Genomic DNA, 23,724 nt, shown 5'->3' with positions numbered 1-23,724 from the left:
TAAAACTGCGCGCGCTCTTTTTCGACCAGCTGGTAACGCTGCAGTACGGCAACGCTTGCGCGCTTTATGGGTGAATGTCAAAGCAGCAGCTGTTTGGCCACTTGCAATTTGTGCTGCTCATCACAGTGGCTTTCGCGTTTGTCGTTTGTAATAAACAATGTACGCAAATCGAATAAAGTTATAAAATACTTTTAAAATTAAGCAAGAAATGCGTTTCGAATGCGGCACAACAGCTGGGCACTAAATGTAGTACAACAACAAGGGCAGCAGCAGAAGCAGTTGCAAAAGAAGTAAAAAATTACCAATAAGTGTATTAAATTGTGATTTTTAATTAAAATCAATTAGGCTCCAAAAAGAAGAGGACAACTTTTGAGCAAATAGCGCGCTTTAACCTGTGGTGCACAGCCACAACCCATGGACATAATAATTGCCCTAATTGGAAACAACGACAGCAGAGCAGCAGCTTCGTCGATAGCATGGCTCAATTTACGCTGTGAGTACAAAAAAAAAGCAAAAAAAAAAAACCACTGGGGGGACAGCACAGTTGTTTAAGTAGTATCATCAACATAGAGTTGTTGCGGTTGCTTGTTGCTGGGTCGCGCATTAACGCGAAGACCTTTTTTGTTTATCTATTAACGTCGACGACGCGTAGTCGCAACATTATGCAAGTCAAATTGTTGAATCATAATATAGTTTTCAATTAACCATTACACACATTGTATATTGTATGCTATGCTGTTTCTTTCGGTGATTACGTCCGTGTTGTTAGCTACAATAAACACAACGCTCCGCCCAACAATGATATTCTCACCCGTGTCGACTGCGACTGCGAACATGTGCCGCTCTGCTCGATTAACGATGTGCAGTTAAGATTCCTGGTGCCCGACGACTTGACCGAGGTAAGTATTAATATATTCTATATAGATATAGATATAGATAATGATGAATTTGCACTTTGCAAACAGGTGCGCACACTGTGTCAAGAATGGTTTCCCATCGATTATCCACTGTCATGGTACGAGGATATTACCTCAAGCACGCGCTTCTTTGCGCTAGCCGCTGTTTATAATCTGGCCATAATTGGTTTAATTGTTGCCGAAATCAAACCGTATCGATATGTCAATAAGGAGGTAATAGCCAACAATATCAGTGATAGTGATGATGACTTTTACACCAGGCTGAGCGGTTTTCCCATGCAGGACAAAGGCATATTGCCCGACTCGATGGGACGCACAGCCGATGTGGGCTACATCTTATCGTTGGGTGTCCATCGTTCGCATCGTCGCAATGGCATTGGTTCGCTTCTATTGGACGCACTGATGAATCATTTAACAACAATCGAAAGACATGCGGTTAAGGCAATCTTCCTGCACACGCTGACCACAAATCAACCTGCCATATTTTTCTACGAGAAGCGAAGGTAATACAACTCCAACGACTTCCGACCATTCTATAGTTATTTATTTGCGTGTCCTGCGCTAATTAACCCACCCCTCCGTTTGTTCTTTCGCTTTTAGATTTACGCTACATTCGTTTCTGCCTTATTATTACAATATTCGCGGCAAGGGCAAGGACGGTTTTACGTATGTGACCTATATAAATGGCGGTCATCCACCTTGGACTCTATTATATCCTTTTACAATGTGTCTTTATTGTTTTGCCGCCTGTCTATTTCTATTTATATGTTCTTTGTACTTTTGGTTGCCTTAACCTGTTTTACCACACAGATCACTTCAAGCACTACGCTTCCAAACTGCGTCACACTGGCAGCCTTTGCGTGTGGATGGCGTCTCGTGTCCAGCACGTGGTGCGTTGGTTCTACCACAAGCTGTTAACACGCTTCAATGTCATTGAATGAGCCAACGGACTGCAATCACCACCTCCACCTCCACCACCATCACCATCTTCCTCAACAGAAGATTGCGCAACGATTTAAGATTTAAGTGTGTTCGTTCGTTCATTCCATCTGTAAACAACTTGTCAATATCATTCATCGTTGAGCACATTCACATTCTAAATGTTAGGCGACGAACCAAATCATTTCGTTTTGTAACTGAAAAAGAGAAAACAAAAAAAACAACAAACTGATACTGAAGAAGCAACAACAATGATCGAACAATGTTGAACGTTTTTGTAAAATAGTTAGTCTTTATATGTATACTACTACTACGTGTATTATTACGTTTCGAAATATGTTCACTGCTGTAAATAGTCGTATCATATTTTTGATTTCATATGCTGTACAAGTAACTATAGCGCGCAAGTGATTTTTTTATACGTTCACCTTTATTTTATATTACTATATTTTTGTATTTTGTACGACGATGTAAATTAATGTTCCCTCTAGGTCCTTATCTATTTCTATTCTACGCACAAGACAGTCATTTTTAGTTAGTTTAGCAAAAGAAAAGAAAAACCCACAAAACAAAGATGCTCACGCTTTACAGTTTACTCTATACAATATGTTTTTTATTATTTTAATTTATGAAAACTGCACGAGATAGCTTTGAGAACTGATCAAACGAAACGGAATACTTTATGCATAAAACAAACGAAACGAAGCAAACAAATCACACAAATCCTACATATATTATTTCTGAATATGTTCGCTGTCTTTAAATATACATAGTATTTTGTTACAAGTATTCAATTGCAAAATGCAAAAAGCTAAATGTTTCACAGCCGATTCATATTATTTTAGACACAATTTACTTAGCGAATTGTCATATTTTATAAATAAAAACTTGTAAAGTTACAAATAAGAAAATCATTGTTAATTTTTAAATATCTGGTTTCTAATTGGAACCAATAAATAATAGGAGTAAGTGAAAAATTTAAAAAATGTGACGGTGGTAAGTTAAGTATTTAAATCTGTTATCTAAAACTGTACAGTTTGATGTATACACTTTGAGTACTCGTTGAAGTATCGATTGATTCGATGGTCGTGGAGCAGTGTGACCACGCATATATATTCAAATGCAAATCTCATTAATTGCCTTTTCGAGGATTCAAGAACTATTTAAAATTACAGCTAATGTCTTTTAGAAAAATATTTCTACAAACTTAAGCTCAAGTAAGTAAAAATAGCATGCACAACAATCTTTTTCAAACGGGGAAGCATTTAGTATATTTTTTGAAGTAAAGTAGTATACTTTTTTCTTTTGTTGACTGCCACACTGGCGAGGGGAGCCATACGTCGATTTAGTAGCATATAAAAAATTCGTCGAAACATAATTACAAAATGTTCTCAAGAGCCGCACTGCTTTCAGGTAAAACCCAAATTAGTGATAAACTGCATATTTTAATAAAATGCACGATTTTCGACAAATACGCGCACTGCAGAGACATCGGATTGTGACCGTGAAAATTGTTACGGCACCGCAAATTCAGCCATCGTGGTTTATGTAATCACACCGAGCAAAAGAAGAATGTGTAGTGCAGAAATTTTTGCAATGTTATAGTGTTTATATTAATTGAACATTTAATTGTATTTGCAGCCCAACGCCCCTTGAGCGTGGTTGCTACCCGCACCGCAGCTGCCGCTGCCTCTCCAGCCAGCGGCGCCGTTGAGCGCCGTCAGCGCCCTGAACATCCCGGCAAGGTGCGCTTGGGTTTCATTCCAGAGGAATGGTTCCAGTTCTTCTACAACAAGACTGGTGTCACCGGTCCCTACACATTCGGCGTGGGTCTGCTCACCTATCTGTGCTCCAAGGAGATTTATGTGATGGAGCATGAATACTATTCCGGTCTGTCGCTGGGTATCATGGCCATCATTGCTGTGAAGAAACTTGGTCCAGCTGTCGCCAAATGGGCTGATGGTGAAATCGATGTGAGTGCTTATATTTAATTCATTCTAAGTTGATGAATTGTTTATACTCAATTTTGTATTCTGTAGAAAATTGAAGGCGAATGGAAGCAAGGACGTGAGGCTGAGCTCAAGGTCCTGACTGATGCCATCGAGGCCGAGAAGAAGGAGCAATGGCGTGCCGATGGTGCTCTGCTCTTGATGGATGCCAAGAAGGAGAACATTGCCCTGCAATTGGAGGCTGCCTTCCGTGAGCGGGCCATGAATGTCTACACGGAGGTGAAGCGTCGCTTGGACTATCAGGTGGAATGCCGCCACGTTGAGCGCCGTCTCGGCCAGAAGCACATGGTCAACTGGATTGTGGCCAACGTGCTGTCCAGCATCTCGCCTCAGCAGGAGAAGGAGACGCTCAACAAGTGCATTGGCGATTTGAGCGCTTTGGCTTTGCGTGTCAAGAGCGCTTAAAATACGACTCGAGTTTTAGTTGTTAATTTGTAAATTAAACAAAATTGCGAGACGCAGCAACAACAGCAACAACACACACATTGGGATAAACAACCACATAAAATGTTTAACTAAATACAAACAAAACATATAATCTGTCTTGGAAGAAAACAATTTAATTGAATACTTTTGTCATAAGAATAACTCATCCGATTGCTTGCCAAAACTTCAGCTCTTCCATAGCATCGTTACGTCGATCATTCGTCACGTTGTGATCACAGTAATCCAAAGCTGTCTCCACACACAATGGCTTTTCGTCGCTTCCATCCTGTAGAGATGTCACCTGGCTTGACCTCAACCAATCCTTAAATTCCATCAGGCAAGCACATTGCCAGGGATTGCCTTCTATGGTCATACTCTGCAAATGGGGCAACGTCCCATTCAGATTAGGTAGAAATGTAAGCTGATTGTAGCCAATATCCAGATCGGTGATGTTGTTCAGAGTCTTCAGAATATCGCTGCTTATCTCTGCCAATTGATTGTGACTCAAATTAAGCTTCTGCAGTTGTTGCATTGAAGCAAACAGACTTATGGGAAGTAAACGCAGTCCATTGTTGGCCAGCGAGAGCTCTTCCAAAAAGGGCAACCTCGCAAAACTTCTAGTGTGCAGATGCTGGATTTTGTTACCGTTTAGATTAAGTATACGCATGTGCGCCATTGACATGTAGCCAGAGGCATCTTCCGTGCCCACCTGTTTGTAGCCGAAGAGATGCGGGCCCAGAATATCGAGACCAATGTGGGACAAGTCGAGCGTCTCCAGTTGCTTGAGTGTTGCAAAGGTGTGTCCTCTTAGCTCCATTTTATCGTTTGACTGCAAATGCAAATTGCGTAACGAAGTAAGACCTGCAAAGTGAGGACTCTTCAAAACGGCAATTTTATTGCCAGATAAATTCAGCAACTGGAGTCCACCCAACAATTCGAATTGGTTTTCGAAGAGCACATTAATGTTGTTGTGAGAGAGATCCATTTGTTGCAATGTGAATTGCTGCTCAGTTGATGAGCTAAAGACATCTGCCGGAAGTGAAGTCAATGCATTCCTCGAGAGATTTAGAGTGCGAAGTTTTATCAGTGACTGGAAGGTATACGCGCCAATCTCAGTAATCAAATTTCCACTCAGCTGCAGCTCCAATAATTCGGGTAATTGTTGGAAAGAAGTGGAATCCAGCTAAGAGTAAAAATGACAGGATTAGAAACGTTTTAAAGTAAGTGGTTTGTGAAGAAATTATTAATTTTCAAAAGAATTGTTGTGATTTCACTGTTGAAACTTGTTTAACTACTCAGCAATATAGCCATACAGCTTAGAGGATATGCTTGAGGTATTTATATGTCCTATTACTTGTGCTATTCATTTCAGATACTTTTTTACTTTACTGTTAAATAATATGAATAAATACGTTTCGAAACAAATCTCTAAAGTATTAAGGAAACCTTAAGACATCTCTTTCTGAACCTTTTACGAATCTACTTTCAAATTCTCTGGTAGTAAATTCAGCTGATATATTTCTCAGATTGTTAACAACATAGTTTATATTCTATTACTATTATATAGTATGATAAATAAATCTTCAATATATGTTAATAGTTTTTTTGAAAGTACAGAATATTTGCTAGTTGCTCAAATTTGTAGAGGGCATGTAATATGTATATAAAGGCACTGATAATACGCTAAAACAACTTCAGTAGAGCTTCAATATTCATTCACAAATATCACGATGCAACTTACCTGTGTTAGTTGATTGTCGTTGAGGTAAAGTTTCTCCAAGCGTGAACAATCACTAAAGTTGAAATCGGTTAATTTATTATGTCCAAGGAAAAGCTCTCTCAGAACTTGCATGTGCGGCAACATCAGATGACTCAGAGCATTATGATCGAAATAAGCAAAAACCAAATGGGGGAATTTGTTAAACAAATCAGAGCAGTGAATTTATTATAACGTGCGTCGATCGCATTGAGCACCGAATCGTTGGCAAAGTGCGAGTCCAGCAGCTGATCCAAGCCACAGCCACTGATGTTAATCTCAATTAGTTGGGGGAAAATGAAAAAGCCTCCATCGATAAGTTCAAGGCGTGCCACATGCGACAGATCGAGAACCAATAAATTCGATAGGTTCAATGAACTGTTGGCTGCTTCAATGCGCAGCTTTGTTTGCGTGTTCCAGATGCTCAGCTTGCGAATGTCTTTTGTACTTATTTTGCTAAGGTCCTCGAGAATGCTTTCTTCCCTGAAAACTAAGCTGCTCCATCTTTCATTTTCTAACTCGCAATTTTGCGTTGCAGAAATAACAACACAACAGATGAGACAGAGAGTTAACGAATTTAAGAACAACATTTCAGATCGAAAGCTCATCTATAACTGAGAATCGATTGGATAAGTACGCAAATTAAATAAAGTTCAAATCCGGTTTTCGGGCGTTACAAGAGTTTTCGCTAGAGTGAATAATATTATTCATTTTGTCGTTGGCTTGTCGAAAAATATACATTGATAGAAATAAGTAGTAGTTTTTATTCGTTGCTTAAAGAAAAAAAAATATATTTTAAGTCTTGTTTGACTATTTAAAAGATTTATTATTGTATGATTTAAAAAGATTCCAATGTAATTGGCGAATATGATAAAAATTAACTAATTTCTTATTCTTCAAACAGTTAAAATATGTAACAAATAAATAATAATATTTTTTGCATGTTTTTTGTTTATCCTGATTTTATTTGCATTTCGTTAAATTTTTGTCTTAAATGTTGTTATTTTAGTAGTTAACTATAAAAAAAAAATATACATGTATGTCATTTATGTATACAATATAAATTTGTAAGTAATGGCAGCATTTAAAATATGTATGTATATAAACTCGTAATTTTGATATTACAGAATTAAATATTTAAAAACATTGGAAATTCATACATAACACCTTCATGTCTATCGACGACCTTTCATCACACACAATTCTCAAATGCAGATGGGCTTTTCGCTGCCAATATCATCTGTTATATACCGTATTTTTCTTGAGATCAGCCAACGCTCCGTTTGGGCAAATAGGTCGCATTGCCAGGGATTTTCCCCGATGGTCATAGCATCCAAATTGGGCAGCGTCCCATTCAAGTCGGGTAGAGAAGACAGCTGATTGTTGTCAATACATAGAGTCGTGATGTTGCTTAGAGCCTCCAGAAGATCTCTACTTATCTTCGTCAATTGATTGTAACGCACAAAAAGTATCCTCAAACTTCGGATTGGGGCAAACGGGCCCGCGGGAAGCACACGAAATGCATTACTGGCGAGAACGAGTGTATCCAAAAAAGGCAATTTCTCAAAGGCTCTAGGGTCCAGATGCTGAAGTTTATTTCCGACTAGTCTAAGCTGTCGCATGTGAGCCATTGGCAAGTACTCATAAAGTCCTTGTTTGTCCACCTGCTTGTAGCCGAAGAGATGCGGATCCAGATTTTCGAGACCAATATAGGACAAGTCAAGCGTCACCAGTTGCTCGAGGCCTTCAAATGTGTGTTCTTGTAGCTCAATTTTGTAGTTTGACGCCAAAAGCAAATGGCGTAAGGATGTCAGACCTGATAAGTGAGCACTCTTCAGAGTGGTGATTCTATTGCCAGATAACTTCAGTATTTTAAGATTCCCAAGCAATTCGAAATGGTTTTCGCGAAGCACATTTATCTTGTTGAATGAGAGATTCAATAATCGCAATGGAAATTGCTTCTTAGTCGATGAGTTAAAACCTTCAGCAGGTGGTGTAATCTGAAACTTTATTGCAAAGCAGAAAGAATAGAGCTTTAATATTGTAAACGACACATGATAAATTTCCTGATGCAACTTACCTCAGTGAGTTGATTGCCGTAGAGGTCGAGATGCTCCAAGCGTGGACAATTGTTAAGGTTGAAATCAGTTAACTTATTTCTTTGAAGCTCCAAGTACCTAAGATTTGGCATATGCGGCAATTCCAAATGACTCAAACCATTATGGTTAAAATAGGCCTTTTGCAAACGGGGAAGTCTGTTAAACAAATCCTTCGACAGAGAACTAAGCTTATTGTGACCTGCCTTCAGCAAGTGCACCATGGAATCGATGGCAAAGTGCGAGTCTAGCAGTTGTTCTAAACCACAGCCAGTGATGTCGATATCAGTCAGATTGGGGTATTTGGAGAAGCCTTCACTGAGAAGTTCCAGACCTGTCGAGTGGGACAGATCGAGAAGGAACAAATGCGGCATGTTCACAGAACTGTTGGCTGCTCCAATGGTTAGCTTTGTATCCCTGCTTTGGATAGTTAGCTGCTGAAGGTTCCTTGCTGGTAAATGAAGAACACTGCTTATCTCCGTGAAGCTACTCAATTCCTCGCATTTTAAGCTCGTCAACTTTCTTTTTTGCATCTCACATTTTGGTTTTGCAGCAGTCGCAATAAAGCACGTGAGACAAAGAATCGAGAATTTTAAGACCGACATTTCAGAGCGACAGTTAATCTATAACTGAAGAGGGCTTTCTTAAATACACAAAGTAAATAAAGTTCGTTTAATGCGATTCCCTGTTCTTGTGCGTCATAAGAGATAGCGTTTGTCTATAAAGTCAAGAGAGAGGTTATCGACGTGCCAAAGCTTAGACATTGTCCGAAATCATACTTTCCCCATTGCGTAATTGAATTAAATATAATATTAAGAATAACAAGTAAGAAAGCTACAGTCCAGTGTGCTCGGCTGTGAGATACCCACTACCTTTTTATACCCGCTACCCATAGGGTAGAAGGGTATTATAACTTTGTGCCGACAGGAAATGTATGTAACAGGTCGAAGGAGGCATATCCGACCCTATAAAGTATATATATTCTTGATCGGCGTCAACAGCTGAGACGATCTAGCCATGTCCGTCTGTGTGTCTGTGTGTCTGTCCGTCTGTCCGTATGAACACCTAGATCTCAGAGACTATAAGAGATAGAGCTATAATTTTTTTTCGACAGCATTTGTTATGTTTGCACGCAGATCAAGTTTGTTTCAAATTTTTGTCACGCCCACTTCCGCCCTCGAAAATCAAAAAAATCGAATAACAAGCGTAGTTTTTTAAAATTTGGTTGCGATCAGATCAGATTGTCGAAGTAATTAACGAAATACTTTTGTATGGACAAAAACGCCTACCTACTAGGGCTCTTAGTTGCTTTGGCTGACAATCTGGTATATTGTACCGTCTATGGTATATTTTGAATGTGGTACTATATCGATATACCAAATATACCATTCGGTATATTTTGTAGTATTTTTGCAGTATATTCGGTATTTTTTGAGAAAAAATACCGCAAAATATATTTCTTTTATTCAAAATGGGTAGCGGGTATCTCACAGTCGAGTACATTCAACTGTAGCATTCGTACTTGTTTTGTGGTATATTGGTTCCGTAAATTTAAAGAATAATACCGCTTTGTTTTTATTTGATTAAAAGTGGGTAGCGGGTATTTCACAATCAAACACGCACGACTGTAGCTTTCATAGATGTTTCAATTCTCTTTACTTTCGCTTATCTAGGAGATTATATTTTCTGGCGTAATGTGTCCTATTGTTACGTCAGTAATGTTCGTTTTTGGTCGAATATTGTGTAGTGAATAACAATGTGCTCGACATTGTCTTTATCGGCATCCCATAGAAACGAGCGGAAGCATCCCTGACCTGTGAACGTTTGGGATTCTTCGAAAAATATACGACACTGTGTAGCTTTAGCATTCAGACTCTCTGGCCATGATCCAGTGATTTCAAAATGTCAAGAGCTTGACTTTTGAAATGCCAAATTGATTGTCATTTTACTCGCGTGTCGTTGCTCATTCATTATTTTACATTCTGCTGCTATCAAATAAAATCAAATCAAATGTTGCTGGTCACCGATAAGACTGCGTGTTAATTGCTCTACTTTTTAATTGCACATTATTTATTTATTTAATGACTTTCTATATGTTAGAAGGGATTGAAATGCTTCCCAAACATCAATTTTGAGCCAAGACTGATTTCAAAATATTACCTTAAATTTACATTAAAAAGTTGCTCAGTAGCCCAAAACGCAGCTGAGAAGAGCTTTAAAATTCTAAAAGCCCTTTACTGTTGCAACTTACCTGAGTGAGATGATTTTCGTTTAGAGTGAGTTGCTGCAAGTTCGAACAATCGCCCAGGTTGAAATCAGTCAAGTTATTTTGCCCAAGATACAACATCTTCAGATGCGGCATGTTCGGCAACTCCAAAAGACTCAGAGCATTGTGATCGAAATAAGCAAAAACCAAATTTGGGAATTTGTTAAACAAATCAGAGCAGTGAATTTATTATAACGTGCGTCGATCGCATTGAGCACCGAATCGTTGGCAAAGTGCGAGTTCAGCAGTTGATCCAAGCCACAGCCACTGATGTTAATCTCAATTAGTTGGGGGAAAATGAAAAAGCCTCCATCGATAAGTTCAAGGCGTGCCACATGCGACAGATCGAGAACCAATAAATTCGATAGGTTCAATGAACTGTTGGCTGCTTCAATGCGCAGCTTTGTTTGCGTGTTCCAGATGCTCAGCTTGCGAATGTCTTTTGTACTTATTTTGCTAAGGTCCTCGAGAATGCTTTCTTCCCTGCAAACTAAGCTGCTCCATCTTTCATTTTCTAACTCGAAATTTTGCGCTGCAGAAATAACAACACAACAGATGAGGCAGAGAGTTAACGAATTTAAGAACAAAAATTTCACATCGACAGCTAATCTATACCTGAGAATTGAATAAATAAAGTTTGAATATGATTTGTGAGCGTTACAAGAGCTTTCGCTAGAGCAAATAATAAATAGTATTCATATTGTTGTTGAACTGCCAAAAAATATACATTAAAAGAAATCAGTAGTTTTCTTCGTTGCTTAAAGCATTTTGTTCAGTGTAATACATTAAAAATTAAATGTACAAAATAACTAAGTGAAGGGCATGAAAATGATGCATTGTATGATTTAAAAAGATTTCAATGTGATTGGTGAATATGATTAAAGTAAAATAATTTCTTATACTTCAAACAGTTAAAATATGTAGCAAATAAATAATAATACTTTCTGCATGTTTTGTGTTTATCTTGATTTTATTTGCATTTCGTAAAATGTTTGTCTTGTACAATATACAATATAAATTTTGTTAGTAATTGTAGCATTTAAAATATACACACTCTTAACTTTGCTATTTCACAATCAAATCTTTTAAAACATTGAAAATTAATACATAACACCTTCATATAGTATCTATCGACGAACTTATTTAACACACAATTCTCAAATGCAGTCATAGTCATGCTTTATATATGCTATTTTTCTTGAGATCAACCAACGCTCCGTTTGTGCAAAGAGGTCGCATTGCCAGGGATTTCCCTCGATGGCCATTTTCTTCAAATGGGGCAGCGTCCCATTCAAGTCGGGTAGAATAGTCAGCTGATTATAGTCAATATGTAGAGTTGTGATGTTGCTTATAGTCTGCAGAAAATCTATGCTTATCTTCGTCAATTGATTGTGACTCACAGAAAGCATCCTCAGATTTCGGATTGGAGCAAACAGGCCCGCGGAAAGCACACGAAATGCATTTTTGTCAATCGAGAGGCAATTTTTCAAAGGTTCTTGGGTGCAGATGCTGGAGCTTATTGCCCGATAGAGAAAGACTGAGCATATGAGTCATTGGCAAGTAATCATACCGACCTTGCTTTTCCACCTGTTTGTATCCGAAGAGATGCGGACTCAGATTTTCGAGATCATTGTTTGACAAGTCGAGATCTTCCAGACGCTCGAGGGCTTCAAATGTGTGTCCTCTTAGCTCCATTTTCCCGTTTGAGGCCACATTCAAATATTGTAACGTAGTCAGACCTGTAAAGTGAGCACTGCTTAACATGGTGATTTTATTGCCAGATAACTCCAGTATTTCAAGTTTCCCCAGCGACTCGAATTGGTTTTCGAAAAGCACACTTATGTTATTGTTTGTAAGTTCCAATAATCGCAGTGGAGATTGCTTTTTAAAACCTGAAGGTAGTGTAATCTGCAATTTTTTTGGAAAGCAGAAAGAGTAGAGCTTTAATATTGTAAACGACACATGATAAATTTACTGATGCAATTTACCTGAGTGAGTTGATTGTCATTGATGTAGAGGAATTCCAAGCGTGGACAATTGTTAAGGTTGAAATCAGTTAATTTATTTCTTTGAAGCTCCAAGTACCTAAGATTTGGCATATGCGGCAATTCCAAATGACTCAAACCATTATGGTTAAAATAGGCCTTTTGCAAACGGGGAAGTCTGATAAACAAATCCTTCGACAGAGAACTAAGCTTATTGTGACCTGCCTTCAGCAAGTGCACCATGGAATCGATAGCAAAGTGCGAGTCTAGCAGTTGTTCTAAACCACAGCCAGTGATGTCGATATCAGTCAGATTGGGGTATTTGGAGAAGCCTTCACTGAGAAGTTCCAGACCTGTCGAGTGGGACAGATCGAGAAGAAACAAATGCGGCATGTTCACAGAACTGTTGGCTGCTCCAATGGTTAGCTTTGTATCCCTGCTTTGGATAGTTAGTTGCTGAAGGTTCCTTGTGTGTAAATGAAGAACACTGCTTATCTCCGTGAAGCTACTCAATTCCTCGCATTTTAAGCTCATGAACTGGCCTTTTGGTATCCAACATGAAGGTTTTGCATCAGTGACAACAAAGCACATTAGACAAAGAATCGAAAAATTTAAAAGCGACATTTCAGAGCGACAGTTAATCTATAACTGAAGAGGGCTTTCTTAAAAACACAAAGTAAATAAAGTTCGTTTAATGCGAGTCCCTGTTCTTGTGCGTCATAAGAGATAGCGTTTGTCTATAAAGTCAAGAGAGAGGTTATCGACGTGCCAAAGCTTAGACATTGTCCGAAATCATACTTTCCCCGATGCGTAATTGAATTAAATATAATATTAAGAATAACAAGTTAGAAAGCTACAGTCGAGTGTACTCGACTGTGAGGCACCCACTACCCATTTTTAAAAAGCAAAACATTGTGGTATTCATTTGAAAATATACCAAATTAGTATACCAATCGTTATATTTGGTATATTGCTAAAGTATTACATATAAAAGGAGACCCTTATTATGTAAGTATAATAAGAATTTTCTGTGTGTCGGAGGTCAAGTTCGTACTGATGGGAAACCCTACTAAGCCCAAAGTAAGTAAGAAGGTTTAAGGGAATTATTACTTGGAAAATTTATTTAACTGGCAAGTGTGTATGTTTTCGTTATCAAATAAATTCTTCATCATTATCAACATCATCATCTGCTTCGACAAATTGCTCCACCGACTGATTGGTAGTTTCTAATCGCTGCTATAAAACTCGTAGTCATCTGTCAGATACTGTATCTTTCTTGCGATCAGCCATTGCTCCGATTGGGCAAAAGAGGCACGTTCCCACGGATTCCCATCAATGCCCATACGTTGCAATTGAGGCAGCGTCCCATTCAAGTCGGGCAGAGTTGTCAGCTGATTATAGTTAATAAGTAGATCCTTGGCGTTGTTTAGACTCTTCAGAATATCGCTGCTAATCTCTGTCAATTGATTGTGACGCATGTCCAGCACCTTCAGATTTTGTATAGGAACAAACAGACCTTCGGGAAGCACACGCAATGCATTGTTGCTCAGACACAGCTCTTCCAAAAATGGCAATTTCTCAAAGGTTCTAGAGTCCAGCTGCTGGAGTTTATTGCCGTTTAGATTAAGCCATCGCATGTGAGCCATTGGCAAGTACTCATAAAGTCCTTGTGTGTCCTTCTGTTTATAGCCGAAAAGATGCGGACTTAGAATTTCGAGACCATTGTATGATAAGTCGAGTGTCTCGAGTTGCTTGAGTGCTTCAAAGGTATGTTCTCTTAGTTCCAATTTACCGTTTGACTGCAAACGCAAATAACGCAACGAAGTCAAACCTGCGAAGTGAGCACTCTTCAAAACAGAAATTTTATTGCCAGATAACTCGAGTATTACAAGTTCACCCAGCAATTCGAATTGGTTTTCGATAAGCTCACTTATGCTGTTGTTTGAGAGATCCAATGCTTTCAGTGAAAATACCTTCTCTACTGATGAGTTCACAATTTCTGCAGGGAGTGTAATCTGGAACTTCATTACAGAATAAAAACAGAAGATCTTGAATATTTTAAACGACACATGACAAATTTCTTGCTGTAAATTACCTGAGTGAGCTTATTGTTGTTGAGGTAGAGGTTTATCAACTTCTGACAATTGCCAAAGGTGATGTTGAAGGTTGCCAAGTTATTATGACTAAGGTCTAAGATAGTTAAATATTCCATGTATGGCAACTCTACATGACTCAGAGAGTTGTTTGCGAAATAAGCATAAAACAAATTGGGAAGTTTGCTGAGGAAATCTTTTGTGAGAACACTAAGCTATTGTCACTGGCGTGGAACTCCCAAACCCAGCAGTTGTTCTACTCCACAACCAGAGATGTTGATCTCAAACAGTTTGGGAAGATTGGAGAAACCTTCACTGAGAAGTTCAAGGCATGGCACATGCGACAGATCGAGGGTCGAAAATTGCGGCATGTTCAGTGAACTGTTCGCTGCTCCAATGGTTAGCTTTGTTTGCGTGTTTGTGATTTCCAACTTGCGAAGATTTGTTGTGGGGAAATCGACTATGTCCTCGAGACTGCTTAATTCCTGACATTTTAAGTTAATATAGGGATCTATATTTTCTATCTCACAAGTTTGTGTGTCAGCAGTGGCAACACAGCAGATGAGCCAGAGAATTGACAAATTTAAGAACGACATTTGTTTGCGATAGTTCATCTATAACTGAAGAGAGCTTCGTTGAATAAGCAAATTAAATAAAGCTTGCATATTGCGATTACCGGCTTTTGGGCGTCGGAAGAGATAGTCTATATAGTCAACAGAGGTTATCAACATAATAAAACATAGGCATTGTAAAAACAAAAACTTGTTCCGATACGAATTAATCTATTAATCTGTTTTCTTTTTCATTAATTATAATTCTGACTGGCTGGCTCTACAGAAGCCAAAATTAAACAGAACAATCAATTAAACAATTTACTAAACTAGGGAACAAACATATGTATACATATATAGTTTGGATGATTAATGAAATATACAACTAATTATGATATTACACATACATACATAAATAATATTACTTAAATACAATAATTGTGAATACAAATTAATATAAATAACAAGTTAGAAAGCTACAGTCGAGTGTGCTCGACAGTGAGATACCCACTACCTATTTTGAATAAAAACAAAATATTGCAGTAATTTTATCAAAATATACCGAAAATACTACAAAAATGCTAAAAATACACCAAATGGTTTATTTGGTATATCGATATAGTACCACGTTAAAAATATACCATCGACGGCACAATATACCAAATTGTCGGATAAAGCAACTCAAACCCCCAGTAAGTAGGCGTTTTTGCCCATACACAAGTATTTCTTAATAACTTCGAAAATTTTAATCTGATCGCAATCAAATTTTTAGGACTTATAATAATAATAATACTATAGATATTATTGTATACACCAAAATTCGCAGATCTAGCTTTAATTATTAATGCGCTTATTCGATTTTTTTGATTTGCGGGGGCGGAAGTGGGCGTGGCAAAAATTTGTAACAAACTTGATATGCTTGCAAACAAACAAATGCTGTCGAAAAAATTATAGCTCTATCTCTTATAGTCTCTGAGATCTAGGTGTTCATATGGACGGACGGACAGACACACAGACACACAAACGGACAGACGGACAGACACACAGACCGACATGGCTTGATCGTCTCGGCTGTTGACGCTGATCAAGAATATATATACTTTATAGGGTCGGAGATGCCTCCTTCTAACTGTTACATACATTTCCTGTCGGCACAAAGTTATAATACCCTTCTACCCTATGGGTAGCGGGTATAAAAAGTTGCTCAGTAGCCCAAAAAGCAGCTGAGTAGAACTTTAAAATTCTAAATGCCATTTACTGTTGCAACTTACCTGAGTGAGTTGATTTTCGTTTAGAGTGAGTTGCTGCAAGTTCGAACAATTGCCCAGGTTGAAATCAGTCAAGTTATTTTGCCCAAGGTACAACATCTTCAGATGCGGCATGTTCGGCAGCTCCAGATGACTCAGAGCATTGTGATCGAAATAAGCAAAAACCAAATTTGGGAATTTGTTAAACAAATCAGAGCAGTGAGCTTATTATAACGTGCGTCGATCGCATTGAGCACCGAATCGTTGCCAAAGTGCGAGTCCAGCAGCTGATCCAAGCCACAGCCGCTGATGTTAATCTCAATTAGTTGGGGGAAATTGGAGAACCCTCCATCGAGAAGTTCAAGGCGTGCCACATGCGACAGATCGAGAACCAATAAATTCGATAGGTTGGTAGGTGTGGTGGTAGGTGGTAGGTGGTAGGTGTTCCAGATGCTCAGCCTGCGAATGTCTTTTGTCTCGAGACTGATTACTTCCCTGCAAACTAAGATGCTCCATCTTTCATATTTTAACTTTTACAACACAACAGATGAGGCAGAGAGTTTACGAATTTAAGAACAACATTTCAGATCGAAAGCTCATCGATAACTGAGAATCGAATAAATGAATTTTGGATCTGATTTGTGAGCGTTACAAGAGCTTTCGCTAGAGCGAAATAATAAATAAGATTCATATTGTTGTTGAACTGCCAAAAAATATACATTAAAAGAAATCAGTAGTTTTCTTTGATGCTTGAAGCATAGTTGAATTTTGTTCAGTATAATACATTAAAAATGAAATGTACAAAATAACTAAGTGAAGGGCATGAAAATGATGCATTATATGATTTAAAAAAGATTCCAATGTGATTGGTAAATATGATGAAAGTAAAATAATTTCTTATACTTCAAACAGTTAAAATATGTAGCAAATAAATAATAATACTTTCTGCATGTTTTGTGTTTATCTTGATTTCATTTGCATTTCGTTAAATGTTTGTCTTATATATTGTTGTTGTACAATATACAATATAAATTTTGTTAGTAATTGTAGCATTTAAAATATACACACTCTTAACTTTGCTATTTCACAATGAAATCTTTAAAAACATTGGAAATTTATACATAACACCTTCATGTCTATCGTCGAACTTATTTCACACACAATTCTCAAATGCAGTCGTAGTCATGCTTTATATACGCTATTTCTCTTGAGATTAGCCAACGCTCCATTTGGTCAAAGAGGTCGCATTGCCAGGGATTTCCCTCGACGTCCATACGCACCAAATTGGGCAGAGTCCTATTCAAGTCGGGTAGAGAAGACAGCTGATTATAGTCAATTTGTAGAACCGTGATTTTGTTTAGAACCTCCAGAAGATCTCTGCTAATCTCTGTTAATTGATTGCGACCCACATCAAGCATCCTCAGATTTCGGATTGGAACAAAAAGGCCTGCGGGAAGCACACGCAAAGCATTATCGGCGAGTAAGAGTGTATCCAAAAAGGGCAATTTTTTAAAGGTTCTAGGGTGCAGATGTCGAAGCTTATTGCCCGTTAGAGAAAGCTTACGCATGTGAACCATTGGCAAATATTTATAGCGTCCTTTCTTGTTCACATGTTTGAATCCGAAGAGATGCGGACTCAGATTTTCGAGAAAAATGTGGGACAAGTCAAGCGTCTCCAGTTGCTCGAGGGCTTCAAATGTGTGTCCTATTAGCTCCATGTTGTAGTTTGACGCCAAATGCAAATGGCGTAAGGAAGTCAGACCAGCGAAGTGAGCACTCTTCAGAGTGGTGATTCTATTGCCAGATAACTCCAGTATTTCAAGTTCACCAAGCAATTCGAATTGGTTTTCGATAAGCTCACTTATGGAGTTATTTGAGAGATCCAATTTTGTCAGTCTGAGTACCTTCTCTACTGATGAGTCAACTACTTCAGCAGGGAGTGTAATCTGGAACTTCATTACAGAACAAAAACAGTAGAGCTTTAATATTTTAAACGACATATGAAAATTTTCTTGTTGAAAATTACCTGAGTGAGCTTATTGTTGTTGAGGTACAGCTTTTTCAAGTATGGACAATTGCCCAAGGTGATGTTGAAGGTTGTCAAGTTATTATGACTAAGGTCTAAGATACCTAAAGATCGCATGTATGGCACTTCTACATGAGTCAATGAATTATTTGCGAAAACAGCAAAAATCAATTTAGAAAATTTGCTAAGCAAATCCTTTGTGAGAACACTAAGCGTATTGTCGCTGGCGTCGAACTCTATTATCGGGCAAACGGTAGGAAAGTGCGAGGCCAGCAGTTGTTCCACCCCACAGTCGGAGATGTTGAGATGCATCAGATAGGGAAGATTGGAGAAGCCTTCACTGAGAAGTTCAAGGCGTGGCACATGCGACAGATCGAGGAACGACAATCGCGGCATATTCAGTGAACTGTTCGCTGCTCCAATGGTTAGCTTTGTTTGCGTGTTTATGATTTGTAAATCGGTAAGATTTCTTGTGGGGAAATCGTTTATCTCCTCGAGACTGCTTAATTCCTGGCATTTTAAACTGTAGAACTTTGAATCTTCTATCTCACAAGTTTGTGTTGCAGCAGTGGCAACAAAGCAGATGAGCCAGATAATTGACAAATTTAAGAACGACATTTATTTGCGACAGTTCATCTATAACTGAAGAGAGCTTCGTTAAATAAGCAAAGTAAATAAAGTTCGCATTATGCGAGTCCAGTTCTTGGGCATCGTAAGAGATAGCGTTTGTCTATAAAGTCAAGAGAGAGGTTATCGACGTGCCAAAGCTTAGACATTGTCCGAAATCATTCTTTTTTCGATGCGTAATTAAATTAAATATAATATTAAGAATAACACGTAAGAAAGCTAGAGTCGAGTCTGCTCGCCACCCTACCCATTTTGAATAAAAACAAAATAATGCGGTATTATGTTCAAAATATACCGAAAATACTAAAAATATAGCAAATGGTATATTTGGTATATCAATATAGTACCACATTCAAAATATACCATAGACGGCACAATATACCAGATTGTCGGCCGAAGCATCTAAGACCCCTAGTAAGTAGGCGTTTTTGCCCATACAAAAGTATTTCCTTAATAACTTCGGCAATTTCTATCTGATCGCAACCACATTTTCAGGAATCACAATTACTATTGTTGTTATTGTGTATACCAAAATTGCCAGCTCTAGAATTACGCTTGTTATTCGATTTTTGTTGATTTGCGGAGGCGGAAGTGGGCGTGACAAAAATTTAAAACAAACTTGATCTGCGTGAAAACATAATAAATGCTGTCGAAAAAAATTTATAGAGATCCAGTGTTTTATAAGGACAGACTGACAGACAGACAGACGGACAGATGGACATGGATCAAGAATATACTTTCTATATACTTTATATACTTTCTTTTACAAACATTTGCTACCGGCACAAAGTTATTCGCAATACCCTTCTACCCTATGGGTAGCGGGTAGTTTTATATTGCAAAAAGCGCCTACTACTATCCGTGCTTAGTTGGTCTGACAATTTGGTATATGTGTTGCTTTATGGTATATTTTGTATGCAATACTGTCCCAATATACCAAATATAGCCTTCGGCATGTTTTAGTATTTTTGTGGTATATTGGTTCCGTATATTTACAGAATAATACCGCATTGTTTAAATTTGATTAAAAGTGGGTAGCGGGTATTTCACAGTCAAACACGCCCAACTGTAGCTTTTATACTTGTTTTAATTCTCTTTGCTTTCGCTTCTCTAGGAGATTATATTTTCTGGCGTTATATGTCCTATCGCTTACGTCAGTAATGTTCGTTGTTAGTCGAATCTTGTACAGTGAATCACAGTGTGATCGACATTGTCTTTATCGGCATCCCATAGAAACGAGCGGAAGCATTCGTGACCTGTGAACGTTTGGGATTCTTAGAAATATACGTCACTGTATAGCCTCAGCATTCAGATTCGCCGGCCATGATCCAGTGATTTCAAAATGTCAAGAGCTTGACTTTTGAAATACGAAATTGATTGTCATTTTAGTCGCGTGTCATTGCTCATAGATTATTTTACTTTTTGCTGCTATTAAATCTTTACCGATACTGCATGATAACTGCTAATTATTTTATTAGCCGAGGTGGTATTCAGCAAACGCCATAGACTATGTACTTTTGATTTGCAGAGCACCAGCGATCTTTATGTCATACAGTAGGCAACATTATTTATATAAATTTATGACTTCCTATATACTAGAGGGGATTGAAATGCTTCCCAAATAGCAATTTTGAGCCAAGTCTGATTCCAAGATATATCTTGGGTATTATACCTTGTCGACTTTTACGATCTACAAGAATCTCGCTGAGTTGAAGGTCTACTTTCAGCAAAAGGTCTATCTTCTAACTATCGGTAGCTCGATTTTTTGTGTTGCTGATTATAACTAGGTCGACATAGAGTTCCAGTACGTAAGATTCTTGTGATCATTGTAAAACCTTTTTTATTAATAATGGAATAAATTAAAGAAAATATACATCTTAAGTTTTCATTTATTGATATTTGTCATTCAAAACTATTTTTATTAATGTTACTAGTTTCATATTTAAAGAACTTGAAAACAAATTGTTGTAGCGACGCTTCTAAGTTTATAATATAGTGGAAACCATATTAATTTACCATGATCTGTAAATAATAAAAAGCTACGCTATTCAACAATTACATAATGTAATCATTAGACGACCTCATCTGAAAACTTAAGCTCTTCCTTAGCATCGTTACGTCGATCATCCCTCAAATGGGGAATCGTCTAATTCAATTTGTGCAGAAAAGTCGTTTGATTGTTGTTAATAAGCTGATCCGTGATGCCGTTTAGACTCTCCAGAACATCGCTGCTTATATCCGCCAATTGATTGTGACCCACATTTAGCTTCTGCAAATGCAGGCCTGAAAAGTAAGCACTCTTCAGAGTGGCGATTTTATTGCCGGATAAATCCAGCAACTGGAGTCCACCCAACAATTCGAATTGGTTTTCGAAGAGCACATTAATGTTGTTGTGAGAGAGATACAATTGTTGCAGTGCGAATTGCTGCTCAGTTGATGAGCCAAAAACATCTGCCGGAAGTGAAGTCAATGCATTCCTCGAGAGATTTAGAGTGCGCAGTTTTATCAGTGACTGGAAGGAATCCGCGCCAATCTCAGTAATCAAATTTCCACTCAGCTGCAGCTCCAATAATTCGGGTAATTGTTGGAAAGAAGTGGAATCCAGCTAAGAGAAAAAATGACAGGATTAGAAAAGTTTAAAAGTGAGTGGTTTGTGAAGAAATTATGGAGATACGAGTATGAAGTGATCTGATTTTCAAAAGAATTGTGATTTCACTTTTCAAACTTATTTAACTACTCAGCAATTTAGCAATAAAGGTATCATATATTTATATGTCCTATTACTTGTGCTATTTATTTCAGATACATTTTAGTTTACTGTTAGTTATATGAATAAAAAAAGTTTCTAAAAAGTTTATCTAAAGTATTAAATAAACTGACATCTCTTTGCAAATTGCTCAAATATTTTTAGAGGGCGTGTATTATGTTTATAAATGCACTGATAATACGCAAGAGGAGCTACCGTAGAGCTTAAAATATTCATTCACAAATACAATATCATGAAGCAAATTACCTGTGTGAGTTGATTGTCGTTGAGGTATAGTATTTCCAAGCGTGGACAATCACTAAAGTTGAAATCGGCCAATTTATTATGTCCAAGGTAAAGTTCTCTCAGACTTTTCATGTGCGGCAACTCCAGATGAGTCAGAGAATTATGATCCAAATGAACAATAACCAATTTGAAAAGATTCTCAAAAAAATCTATTGAGATAAATTTAAGCTTATTGTGGCTGACTCGGATCTCGTGCATCTCCGGATGAATGGGAAAATATGACTTCTCCAGTTGTTCCAAGCCACAGTCATTCATATTGATCCACCACAGACCAGGGAGATTGGCAAAGGCGCCATTGCGGAGCTCTAAGCGTTTCACATGCAGATTGATACCCACCAAATGGGAAGAGTAAAGTTGGCTGCTCCAATAATTAGCTCTGTGCCCGTGTTATTGATGACGATCCTTCGTAGGTGTATTGAGGATAAAGATTTAACTCTAGCTACTTCCTGTAGACTGCTCACTTCCTGGCATTCGAAATAGGTGTTCCATTGTCCTGTTATCTCACAGTTTTGAGTGGCAACAATGACAACACAGCAGATGAGGCAAAGAATTAACCAATTTAAAAGCGACGACATTTCGACGTGACAGTTCAGCAACAATTGAGCAGCGTTTGAATTAGTACGCAAAATAAATGAATTTCGTTTGTATCGAGTTTGGTTTTCGTGCGTCAAGAGAGCTTTCGCTAGAATGACGTCCATGTTCTATATAGTCTAAAGGTTATCAACACCACAAAGTTTAGTCATCGTCCGAAATGCGTAATTGAATTGAAAATGATAATAATCATAGGAGAAATTTCGTAAGCCGTAGATAAGCTTGTCTCCATTTACTGTATACGGTTTATTTCGTACATTAGTCACCCTGAAAGTATGCTTTAGATTTTTTGTGTAGAACGGGAAAAAAGGACTTTTAATGAAAAACTGTTATTGTTATCTATGAAGCATGTGCTGGTCTATTAGCACTCGTAAGAGTACTGGATCAAAGAAAACTCAGCACCCGTGTGTCAGAGCCCAATTTGTTGCTATTGAATTTGATAATGGCACAAACCGAAAGTTATGTCTACAATCGCTACTTATAGAGTAGGCGATGAATATCACTTTGTGTCTACAGGAAATGTCTGTAACTGACAAAAGTTGTCATCTCCGAATCCATAAAGTGTATGTAGTTATGATCGGCATTAATTAACGAAGAGCTGAAGCCATGTCTGTCGGTATATCTATCTCTCTGTCCGTCTGACCGTTCGTTAATCTCGGGACTATAAGTGTAAGAGAATTAATTTTCGGGATCTGATGCTGTGGGGTTTTAGTTGCTTTGGCTGGAAAATCTGGTTGGTATATTTTTCAGTATTTTTTGAGTTGGTATATTTGTAGATTAATACTGCATTGTTTTTATACCCGCTACCCATAGGGTAGAAGGGTATTATAACTTTGTGCCGGCAGGAAATTTATGTAACAGGTAGAAGAAAGCATCTCCAACCCTATCGAGTGTGTTCGCTTTCTAACAGTATATTATAAAACTAAGTGATATACTAATTCGACAAGTGGAGAATTCAGCTGCAGCCATCATTTCAACACAGAATATATTTCAGCAAGATCGATTAAAGTTTAACAACAAATCCGGACAGATAATCAAGTTGCCGATGCAATGCTGAAGCCTTGTTTTCAGTTTCCTTGTGTCTAAATGAGAATGCTATAGTTATCTTTTATTCTCTTTCGGTTAATGTCTTCAATTAAAACA

The 23,724-nt window shown here is 37.9% G+C and overlaps 7 protein-coding genes across 10 annotated transcripts; 2 read left to right on the top strand and 5 right to left on the bottom strand.

Annotated features, from left to right (window-relative positions):
• The first annotated feature begins 74 nt into the window (after positions 1 to 74).
• Positions 75 to 2,461, top strand: LOC117567285 (N-alpha-acetyltransferase 60). 2 transcript variants are annotated; one of them, XM_052005278.1, is made up of 7 exons: positions 75 to 159; positions 346 to 493; positions 770 to 899; positions 966 to 1,130; positions 1,200 to 1,420; positions 1,518 to 1,623; positions 1,721 to 2,461. In XM_052005278.1, the coding sequence occupies exons 1-7, from the start codon at positions 75 to 77 to the stop codon at positions 1,856 to 1,858; spliced, it is 993 nt and encodes a 330-aa protein (XP_051861238.1). In that variant the 3' UTR covers positions 1,859 to 2,461. The 2 variants fall into 2 exon arrangements, with proteins under 2 accessions (XP_051861238.1, XP_051861237.1); XM_052005277.1 differs by having other exon boundaries at positions 966 to 1,420.
• Positions 2,462 to 3,101: 640 nt separating this feature from the next.
• On the top strand, positions 3,102 to 4,423 carry LOC117571880 (ATP synthase subunit b, mitochondrial). The gene is made up of 3 exons (XM_034254340.2): positions 3,102 to 3,269; positions 3,498 to 3,829; positions 3,896 to 4,423. The coding sequence occupies exons 1-3, from the start codon at positions 3,242 to 3,244 to the stop codon at positions 4,268 to 4,270; spliced, it is 735 nt and encodes a 244-aa protein (XP_034110231.1). The 5' UTR covers positions 3,102 to 3,241; the 3' UTR covers positions 4,271 to 4,423.
• A 31-nt stretch (positions 4,424 to 4,454) lies between these two features.
• On the bottom strand, positions 4,455 to 6,155 carry LOC127565422 (carboxypeptidase N subunit 2-like). The gene is made up of 2 exons (XM_052003617.1): positions 6,033 to 6,155; positions 4,455 to 5,474 (listed from the first exon to the last, which is right to left on the bottom strand). The coding sequence occupies exons 1-2, from the start codon at positions 6,153 to 6,155 to the stop codon at positions 4,455 to 4,457; spliced, it is 1,143 nt and encodes a 380-aa protein (XP_051859577.1).
• Positions 6,156 to 7,252: 1,097 nt separating this feature from the next.
• On the bottom strand, positions 7,253 to 8,772 carry LOC117571877 (insulin-like growth factor-binding protein complex acid labile subunit). The gene is made up of 2 exons (XM_034254336.2): positions 8,128 to 8,772; positions 7,253 to 8,053 (listed from the first exon to the last, which is right to left on the bottom strand). The coding sequence occupies exons 1-2, from the start codon at positions 8,746 to 8,748 to the stop codon at positions 7,253 to 7,255; spliced, it is 1,422 nt and encodes a 473-aa protein (XP_034110227.1). The 5' UTR covers positions 8,749 to 8,772.
• Positions 8,773 to 11,876: 3,104 nt separating this feature from the next.
• On the bottom strand, positions 11,877 to 12,849 carry LOC117571771 (TLR4 interactor with leucine rich repeats-like). Its single transcript, XM_034254128.2, has 2 exons — positions 12,398 to 12,849; positions 11,877 to 12,317 (listed from the first exon to the last, which is right to left on the bottom strand). The coding sequence occupies exons 1-2, from the start codon at positions 12,785 to 12,787 to the stop codon at positions 11,877 to 11,879; spliced, it is 831 nt and encodes a 276-aa protein (XP_034110019.2). The 5' UTR covers positions 12,788 to 12,849.
• A 649-nt stretch (positions 12,850 to 13,498) lies between these two features.
• On the bottom strand, positions 13,499 to 18,961 carry LOC117571878 (phospholipase A2 inhibitor beta-like). 3 transcript variants are annotated; one of them, XM_052005275.1, is made up of 3 exons: positions 18,312 to 18,961; positions 14,284 to 14,415; positions 14,143 to 14,225 (listed from the first exon to the last, which is right to left on the bottom strand). In XM_052005275.1, exons 1-3 carry the CDS (start codon positions 18,927 to 18,929, stop codon positions 14,220 to 14,222), a joined length of 756 nt encoding a protein of 251 aa, XP_051861235.1. In that variant the 5' UTR covers positions 18,930 to 18,961; the 3' UTR covers positions 14,143 to 14,219. The 3 variants fall into 3 exon arrangements, with proteins under 3 accessions (XP_034110228.2, XP_051861235.1, XP_051861234.1); XM_034254337.2 differs by having other exon boundaries at positions 13,499 to 14,415; positions 18,312 to 18,960; XM_052005274.1 differs by lacking the exons at positions 14,143 to 14,225; positions 14,284 to 14,415 and adding an exon at positions 17,273 to 18,237 and having other exon boundaries at positions 18,312 to 18,959.
• A 2,042-nt stretch (positions 18,962 to 21,003) lies between these two features.
• Positions 21,004 to 22,461, bottom strand: LOC117571879 (leucine-rich repeat-containing protein 15-like). Its single transcript, XM_034254339.2, has 2 exons — positions 21,952 to 22,461; positions 21,004 to 21,543 (listed from the first exon to the last, which is right to left on the bottom strand). The coding sequence occupies exons 1-2, from the start codon at positions 22,243 to 22,245 to the stop codon at positions 21,085 to 21,087; spliced, it is 753 nt and encodes a 250-aa protein (XP_034110230.1). The 5' UTR covers positions 22,246 to 22,461; the 3' UTR covers positions 21,004 to 21,084.
• Between the last annotated feature and the right edge of the window lie 1,263 nt (positions 22,462 to 23,724).

Source organism: Drosophila albomicans, chromosome 3 (assembly GCF_009650485.2).
Source record: "Drosophila albomicans strain 15112-1751.03 chromosome 3, ASM965048v2, whole genome shotgun sequence".
In the NCBI taxonomy this organism is placed as follows: Eukaryota; Metazoa; Arthropoda; class Insecta; order Diptera; family Drosophilidae; genus Drosophila; species Drosophila albomicans.
The sequence above is the reverse complement of the archived record's forward strand: the minus strand, read 5'-3'. Positions and strand labels throughout refer to the sequence as shown.